We start from the raw sequence: 10,063 nt of genomic DNA, 5'->3' as shown, positions 1-10,063 counted from the left end.
TTACTGTTAATAAATAAACTTTATTTTCCAGTTTTCATAAATTATTTTTTCAGAAACATGGTATTTATATATATGAGTCTTCTGATGTATGGGTGACATTATTTTCTCTTCAAAATGTAAATCAAATAAACCATGATGGAAACTAATAAATAAATACATTTTAAGAAATTTGAAACATGTAGCAGAGAAAACGGCTGAAGCTTTATAAACTATGACATTATAACAATATACATCCCACATTTTAAACTGAGCATTTTTACCTTATTTTTCCAAACATATCACTTTTCCAGATGTATATATTTTCTATTATAAATAGCGGTTTAAATTGTATTAACTTTCCTATCTATTGATTTAATAATCCTAGATCTATTATTAAGCAGAAACATTTTTATAAGAGTTTTTCCACACTTCTGCAAACGTTATTGATGAATGAAAACGATAGAAGATACTTAATGGTAACGTGGCTCTGACAATGACTGTCCATGCCATAAATCCGTAGAATCCTAACTGTACAGGACTGGCTTCAGCTTTTTGCATCTCAAACGTATAAATTATCCAAAGAGTAAGATTCCCCATCATCAAGAAAGCAACCACTTGCCTTCCTGGTTTTGATTGGTCGTGTTCTGGGAGGTAAGTAGATCGGCAGGTAATTTCAGCCACAAAAAGAGACTGTAACGTCACTTGCACTATCGTTAGACAGCTTGTTACCATCACAAGAAGATTTGGAACATAATCCTTCGGGGACAATGTCCCCGCGATTATGCCAAACATAGCGTAAACATATAAACCGTAAGCAGCTACAGTGAGAAGAATGTCCCGTAAGTGATCAGTTCGGTCTGCTTGAAACTTCAACTGTTTGATGCGAAAGAATCCGACAATAATAGTGAAGATTGTCATAACCATAATTGCACTATGAGAAACATCGGATAAGAAAATGGCGAGTAAGCTGTAATGTTCATTCTCAATCAAAACAAAGAAAACTATTAAGCAGATTGTGGCAATAACAAGAATTAGAAGACCGAAAAATAAACCTTTGCTGGATCCAGCGCAGTTCATTTTTGGGAGAGTTTGTACGCTTGAAGCACGGGAGAGTCCATCTTCGAATTCTTGGTTTCCATGAAAAACTGGGTCTTTGCCAATGTTTTTCCACATCACATACAAAACAGCAGCTCCAATTAAACTGTATTCCACAATGAATGGAAATAAGAAAGGAGATGAATCAGACACAATGGAGCCCATAATATCTTGCTTCTGGCATGGGTTGCTATTGTTTTTAATGTAGTTTTCTGTTAAAGAGAAAAAAAATACTATACTTAATTTAGTTAAATAAGCATACCATATTTAAGTTTATAAGCAATTAATTTAGTTTGATTGCATATACAGTCCCAAAACTCATAGCACATACGTTAGGGGGTGATAGACGACAATTACATTAGCAAAAATCACTATACAATCCATAGTCTAAACGCAAGTAGTAACGGCATGAACGTTTCTTCTGGGTATGGAGTTTTAACTTTGCGTCTGGACTCTTTCTTCTGGAGTCATACGAAATCCTCATCTACGACGATGGTCCCATAGATTTCGCCGAAGACCTTGTTCCCCGGATGCGTATTTGCAATACAGCGGCGTTTAACGACTCGCTTTTTTTTTGTTCTTTTTTAAAGATTTTCCTCTTGGCTATAGTTGGTCCTAATTATAATACAAACTTTTATTTTTTTTTAAATTTATTACCTAGGGGGCGGGATAGCCTGGCTGGTAAGGCACTGGACCCATGTCCAAGAATTCGTGGGTTCGATCCCTGCCGGCTGAAGACTCCCCATGTAGTAAATGGTGACTGATGCATGTTAAATCTGTCGAGTAGCAAAATCCTCCATGTTCCCATAACAAATCAATACCTCTGGGGATACTGATAGAGGAGTTTCCTTATCTTCTGGATTGGTTCAAAGTTACAAGGCTACAGAGTTGAACANTTATTTTTTTTAAATTTATTACCAGGTTGGTAGGGCACTGGACCCATGTCCAAGAATTCGTGGGTTCGATCACTGCCGGCTGAAGACTCCCCGTGTAGTAAATGGTGACTGATGCATGTTGAATCTGTCGAGTCGCAAAGTCCTCCATGTTCCCATATCAAATCAATACCTCTGGGGATACTGATAGAGGAGTTTCCTTATCTTCTGGATTGGTTCAAAGTTACAAGGCTACAGAGTTGAACATAAGTAGTCGTAAAACCAAAATTTGGTCGGCTGTTTTAAGACGGTTATTTATATATTACAAAAAATTACCTAAACTAAAAAAGTGTAAAAATTAAGATTTTTTTTTCACTAAAAGAATTGCTTAACAAGGAAGTGGGTCGTTAATGGTCACTGGATTGGAAAATAGCTGCCCGGATATCCGTTGCTACTGACTGCTGGACACCATAAGAGAGCTGCCTGGGTGTTTTCGCCTATGTACGGCCGTCACTCTTTTGACGATATAAAGCCTACGTAAACATTGGTGGCCGCAATTTTAAGCAGTTCCTGTGTTGGGAGATTTAGTGTTAATTAATTTCATTTTGTTGAATAAAGTATTTTTCTTCGTTTTATCGGTTTCTTTTCATTCCATCTCTGTCTGTTTTGTTTCCCATCATTTTGTGACACAGCATGTTTTGTGCTCTAGCGCTTTACGACTTTCGTTCCGACCATGGATTGTATGGTGATTTGTGCTTGTCTAGTTGTCTTCCATCTACCCTAACGTATTTACCACGAGTTTTGGGGCACCCTGTATATTATTTTTATATATTTATAAATCTAAAAAGATATTCGGAAATCACATGGACAATGAGACGAAAATGATTTTTCGTGAAGAAGAAAATAATAAAAAAAGTGAAATAAATTAAAATTCTTTTTTAAGAGATATCTCAGCGATATTTTTAACGGTATTTATATTAATACAATAAAAGGTATTTCTAATGGCTATTAAAAGTTTTACATTGTTTTAAACTAAATAAATTTATTGCGAAATTAAACATTAGAATGAAGTTGAGAGGAGAAGTTTTTAAGGGAAAAAAAACTAAAAATGAGGTTGCTGTAATTTTTTATTTCGCAAAAACATTTCTATTAAAATTTATTCGGATCCAGTCAAATTTAATTACAACAATGAAACACTTATGGACTTGAACTTCCGACCACTCTTCTTTTGTGTTTTCATTTTATTTAGTACGTGAAATTGCTTCAATTATATCAACGTTTATTAAGGTTGCCTCATTTGTTTCTGACTATACTTACAACATGTTTAAAGGAAAACCACCCATATATGATATAATTGAAGATTTTGTAATTAAATGTTCGTAAATAGAAATAACAAAAATGATTTTGAGAGTAATGAAAATAAATTTCTTCACCTGTAAAACTTCTTCAAAATTTTATATGTCAAAAATATTGTAAAATTTTATGTATCAAATTTGTTGTAAAACTTTTTACGTCAAAAGTAGTCTAGTCTTTTTAAAATTTTGAACGACAAACTTCATGTGTCTCAACTATTGTAAAACTTTATGCGCTCGAAATCGTAAAATTTTATGCGTCCAAAATGTAAAGTTTTAAACATCAGAAAAATTGAAAATTTTAATACATCAAAAGTATTGAAAAATTTCATATGTTAAAAATATTGTAAAATTTTAAATGTCAAAATTTATATAAAATTTTATACCTTTAAACTATAATACAATTGTATACCTTATAATCATTAGTATGTTCTAAGAGTTCACTATTATAAATTTTAGAAATTGCGTCATTTAACATTTAAACAATTTATTTCGTGAAAACGTTAGCTCTTTTTGACTATTTAAGTTTCCAAATTTTAGAGCTATAAGTATAAAAACGACCAAATTAAACTTCATCCTGCTCTACTTTCCAGTCTAGCTGATTTTAGTTTATACTGAACATTTGAAGACATTAATTGGTAAAACAATATAATATCCAATTGTTGTCCAGGGTCAGGGAAATCTCACTCAATTTATTCAGTTAACAAACATATTTCCCGGATACTTCATAAGTTCAAAAGTCATGAAATTTGATGATAAAGTAGTATAAGTAGAGGATGCAAACTCGATTATCAGTAAATATAATTAAATACTGGATTGCTCGGAAAGTAAATTTTTTTCAACAGAGGACATTATTACATTTTTTCATAGCCAACTTCACACTTAAGTCACATAATCATTATATTTTATGACAGTTAATATAGCTTGTTTGTGAAAAGGTTAGATTGACTGTTCGTAGTAGTTTTTTCGTTGGTGCTCTTTCAATAATGGAAAAGGATAAAATATAATTTTTGGTATATTTTACTCTTTTACTATCGAAAAATAGAAATAATATTCAACCAAGACAAAAACTTATCCGATGTGTATGGAGAAGATGTATTGCTAGTACGACAATACCAAAACTGGTTCGCAAAATTCCGATTAAGATGCACCACGCTAATTTAAGCTGATGTAGACACGATAAAGGCATTATTTAATGTAAACCGGCAAATAACAACTTGTGAGATCACTTCATTAAACATACTGAATTCGACAGCTCATGATGATTTGAAAAGCCTAAGGTTTAATCTCAAAGCGCGACATAGGGGTTCGTCATGTTCTTACTGAAAGAAATTTGTGCCGTCACGTTGACGTCAGTTATTTGCTTCTCAAACGTAAGGAAAATTATCTTTTTATGAAGCGCCTCATCACAGGGGACGAGAAATGGGTCGTCAACAATAATTTTTCTGCTTTTTCCAATATTTTTAGAAATAAAACCTTTACTTCAAATAAGAAAGTTAAAAATCACCGGGATCAGTTTTTTGCCAGCAAAGAACAACCATTTTATGCTCGTGGAATCTTGCGTCTGCTTGAAAACTGGCAAAGGCATTGGTCCAGAATGGGCAATATATGATTCAATAAAATATTTATTCGCTATGTGAAAATCCCTTTTAATTTTCATAAAAAAACGAAATTTCCGAACAACCCAATAATTTAATTTATTTGATAACATTACAGCGAATTATAATAATGAAATAATTACAATTAGTTACGCGAAATTTGTGCATTTTTGCGAAACTTTTGTATTTACCTCTAAATGGCAAAATTAATTCTTCTAAGCTACTTGGATGTCCTCTTTCTTGAGAAAGATGATGTTTCACTATTTCTTGTAGTGTTTCTTTCCCAACTGTGCGAATCCAGACACAAATATTTGTAGCAACAACATGCATCAAACCAAATCTTGCTAGTACTTTAAACTTATGAATGTTCAGCTAAAAACAAGGAAAATATATTTAACCAATGAAGCAATATTATCCTTATGAATGCATACATATTTGTTTCAAGAGTTCTCAAGATTAATTGTAAATATTTAGATAATAGGGTATTTTGAAAAGTTGATATAAAATTATTTCATGCTGAAAATGCGGTTTATAGAATCCGGTGTCCCCAAAATGATTGACAATCTGATCAGACATTTTGGGAACACCGGAAATTCAATTAAATATTAATTGAAAGAGACAGAAATGTAACAGCCAACTGCTTTTAGCTCAAGGAACAACACAACTTATTATCACCAAATCTAAAAATTAGATTCAAAACTGGTAAACAGATTACGTTGCAAGGAAGAAAAACCCTCAGACCATTCCAACTGAAATATTTGTACATGCATCTATAAAATTTTGACCCCAGACTGCCTTCATTGATATTGTTGCGAGTGTGGTTTGCTTTGAAAACAATGTCTTTTTAGTTAGCCAAGATAGTAAATAAATCGAAAAAGTTAAAGCTAATATTATCGTCAGGATAACGAAACAATATTAATACCTATGCGTAAATATTATTGTACAAAATTATACTGTTTTGAAAATTAAAGATAATTAAATCCTCAATAAATCTAAAAACAAATTTGATATTTAGTGAACAATTTTTTTCATAATATTGTAAAGTTAAGTCATCCAGAAATGACGAAAAAATACAGCCTTGTAGTGCTCCATCTATTTGAATAAAAAAAAAATTCCCTTATGAAAATAATTATAAAAAAACACAGATAAAATAGAATTTCCCAGCAATCAAATTCGCAATTTAGGAATATTTTTATAATTGTGGTAAAACTCAAAATAACTTCTTTTAGCTTCGAAAGTGGAATGCTATTAAAGAGATTTTGGAAACCAAAGATCTCTCTAGATTTAATTTTATTGCATTTAATAAAATATAAAATTGACTGATTATTGGTAATAATCCATTAAAAATCTGCTTCAATAATGTCATTAATAATTTAATTTAAGTAGTTAGAGAAAATAGGGCAATGTTTAGTTCAGTAAGTAGTGGACCCACAAGTGATCGTTCTAAATTTTATTGGTATTTAATGAAATTTTGGGAGAAATTTTAAGTATAGAAATTGTACATTATTAATTTTAATTTTTAAACTCTTATAGAAACCTAAGATTTTTTAACAACAATATTATTGCTTAAATTGCCAAGCATAAATTATTTACTAGTTATTAACTACTTATTTAAAAGTTAGAAATAGAATTTTTTACAAAATATAGTATAATTGTTATTAGCTTTGTCTATGGTGGTGTTACTACAAAAATTCTTTTGAAGTTGCTGAATAGCTAGATCAGTTCTAGAAAAATTAGTTGAACTGTTATAGCTATTTATAATTCCCTTATTATTAAGAATAAAGTTTTTAAAGCAATGATGAAGGTAACGAGAACTATTGGAAATCTTTAAATAAAAGCTATTGTAATAATTTAAAAAGCGTAATAATTTAAAAGCCGATGAAGAAATTATATCGGTTCATTGTTAATTCTTCTTTAATTTTAAAAAATTTTTAAATAGTAATAAATATATTTTTGAGAAAGTTTAATACTTCATTTAAACATTTAATAAATTTCTGTTTTTGAGTCTATTCTTTTTGTTGGCGGAAAATAATTGAACATATAGAACATATTTTGAAATTCTAGGTTATTTTATAGACATTTTATTTGTAACTTTTTTTTAATTTTTCCATTTCGAAGAACCTTTAAACCCTTAATTAAACATATATTTTCCTTATGCGTAATAACAAAATTCGTCTTTAATTTCTCTCTTTTTTTTAAATTTACAGTTTTTATTTCAACTACATAATTCTTACCACGTACTTCTACATTCGATCAAAAATGCACGCAAATAATGTTAGCGATTTCTCTCTATCCAACTATCCAAATAAAAATGAATGCAAATTTCAATTTTTATCAATAGCCAATACAATCATTATAGCAACACGCAATGCATGAAGTCATGTGTGGTGCATATAAAAACATTATTCTTAATGATTTTGGAACGTGCATTCATATTGCACGTACCTGATGACAGTAATTTGAGTCGATACAAAGGTGGATTTTACTTCTACTATTAATAGTTGCTATATGCGTTTTGTTAATATGCATTGGGGTTTTTCAGCTACATTTGTAAACCCCAAAGATGAGTACACTGTTATAATTTCAGAGTGTGTTTAACTTTTATATTATTCACGTTTCTGCAACCTTAAAATAAGGTGCTTAGTTTAGCCATATTATCGTAATTTTGATTTACTTTAACTTCCTATTTAGCTTTGTGACTAATTCGCACCATTCGTCTACTTTGGAATTGAAGGAAAATTTCTGCATTATTCTAAAAAGAAAAACTGCTAAGTTAAATTTGTTTTTCTTTATCGGGACATCATTTATGAAAGGGGAAAAATCTGTGTTTAAAAACACAGATGTTCTCTAGGAATAAAATATTTTCAGAAGATATATGATATATGAGATATTTTTGAATTTTTAAAAAAAAATCTCTTTAGTGGCCGTAATTTTCATATACATTAAATGAATGCTTTGACATAAAAATTTAAAATATTTAAAAGTCAATAATGAAATGTCATAATTGTTTTCTTTGTGCTTGTTTGTATATTCTTTTTGTCTCTTTCATGGTCCTTTGTAGGGAGAAAAATATTGTTCAAAGTACATTTTATGGCCAAAAGTTTTAAGTTAATACTTTAGACTATATTTAATAAAAATAGAAACATAAATAGTACAAGAGAGCTCCATATTATATCTTTATATAATAAAATTTATCAACTATATTCAACTAAAAAATTTTAGTTCATCCAATTTATGTAGTATATCAATTTATAATTTATAGGATTGTATTTTTTTGATGTTGATGCACGCATTCTTGACGACGCATGAATGCAAATTCAAACGTTTAGTAAAAACATTTAATTGGTGAATTTAACTATAGTTTACAATCATAATCTCAGCGTAAAGGAAGAAAAGTATTATTTATACTTACGCTTAATGTTAGTATGACATCTCTTTATAAATAGAGTAATTAGAATGCCTTTACTTACCCTAGCATTTGCAAAAATAAAGTACATCTGGGCAAATGTGAACATCATTTGTAGTACAGGATTAATACCAAGGAGGATGCTGTAGCATGGTGAAGAAGAAGGAATCTCAAAAAATGAACCAAATTCTAAGCCATTATACACCATAGTTCCTAAGCCAAAAGCTGAAATTTTAAAATTTATTCAGTTCCTTAATCAATGGGATGCCATACGATTTAAAGTGACTAATGTACTAAAATTAGAAAATGAGCAAATGAACTGAGCATTCGAAAAGTTTAATAACGGTGACTAGTCAAAAGAAGTCGGAGTCGCTTACAGTAAAATAACGTAAAAACAATGTGATAAACACAATTATGTAAGTCAGAAAGACAGGTGGCCGTTTCAGAACGAGTTTACAGTTCCGAAACGGCTACCTCTCTCTCTTAATTTTTAATATCAGTGCTTATGGCTTCCTTAAAAATATAATATACTGTTGAGCAAGTTAAACTGATTAAATATTTCACTGAACAAAATTTATAGAATTTTTGTTCCTAAATTCTGCACATTTGTATTCAAGTTGCGAGAAAAATAGTTATATACCAAGTTGTTTCTTTGATTAAGATAAGTGCATCAAAAGACACTACATTTTAAACGAGTTTGGGCTAAAGTCAATTTTTAAAAGCATTGTATGAAGTGATTATAACCATCAGATTTTTCGATATTTCCTTAAAAACTCATTAGAAAGTTAGCTTTTATTAACACAGCATTTGAAGAAAAAGTTTCCAATAATATTCTAAGAACACTCTTCAAATCACAAAGTTACAGCAATTTCCCACATACTGTGAAAGAAAAGTTTTTTTTTAGTATTAGTAATCAAGTTTCTTTTAAATATAGTGAACCTAAGCTACAGTGTTATTTTATTTCAGTTTATTTATTCTTTTACCAAAACAGGATTAATGCTTAATTAAAAATGTGTAGAATATTGCATTAATATATGGGTGATTCTCACGAAACATGACAATTCGGACCAAAAAATGTCTTCAAATGTAAAGTCTTTAAAACAATCTAAAATTTTTTTTGTATACTTCTTCTTAGCTACACTTATTAATATCTTACAGACAGCAGTGTAGTTTATTGACATTTTCTCGAGAAAAAAAAATAGAAATTCACCAAATCTTGAATGCCAGGAAAATGACATACAGTGCCCGCCGTTTATTAAAATCACTTTTGTTTTATGCTCTTTTGATTTTATTAAGCGGATGATTTTATTAAGAGGCGATTCAACATTTGAAAAAAAAAAAAACAAATTTTACTATATATCAAAACTGCACACACTTTAAAAGCTGAAATAATGATCACATTAATGCTTTATTTTAACTAATTTAATTATTTTAATAAAGTAAAACCCTACATAAGATTAAATTTACAAAAGTTTTGCAAAAAACCGATCAATGGTTGCTTGAGTTGCAGTATTTAAAATTAACTTTTCAACATCATTTGAGAGTTTATAGAAGTTTTTATAGTTTTCAATATTCCTCCTCTTTGTTCTAAAGCTTGCCGCAATACATTAAGTGCTTTTCTGACTTCCATTGAAGATGGCACTGATGAGTTTATTTCATCTTCTGAGTCTGATTCCTCCATTTCTTGATTGGAAATAACTTTGCAATTTTTGATGTCTGTAACAATTTTAGAATCAGATTTTTCTCCTGATGTTTGCAGGT

At 30.0% G+C, this 10,063-nt stretch overlaps 1 protein-coding gene across 2 annotated transcripts in view; it reads right to left on the bottom strand.

The window, feature by feature from the left end:
• LOC107451013 (proton channel OtopLc) overlaps positions 1–10,063 on the bottom strand; it is a 95,993-nt gene continuing 85,930 nt past the window's right edge. For both annotated transcript variants that reach the window (XM_016066966.3, XM_071187244.1), the window contains 3 exons: positions 8,367–8,527; positions 5,088–5,268; positions 1–1,286 (listed from right to left, as the gene is read on the bottom strand). In XM_016066966.3, the coding sequence (XP_015922452.1) occupies positions 373–1,286; positions 5,088–5,268; positions 8,367–8,527 (1,256 nt within the window). In that variant the 3' untranslated portion in view covers positions 1–372. The remainder of the gene's footprint in view (positions 1,287–5,087; positions 5,269–8,366; positions 8,528–10,063) is intronic.

This window comes from Parasteatoda tepidariorum, chromosome X1, assembly GCF_043381705.1.
Source record: "Parasteatoda tepidariorum isolate YZ-2023 chromosome X1, CAS_Ptep_4.0, whole genome shotgun sequence".
In the NCBI taxonomy this organism is placed as follows: domain Eukaryota; kingdom Metazoa; phylum Arthropoda; class Arachnida; order Araneae; family Theridiidae; genus Parasteatoda; species Parasteatoda tepidariorum.
This window is presented reverse-complemented; position numbering and strand designations above follow the sequence as displayed.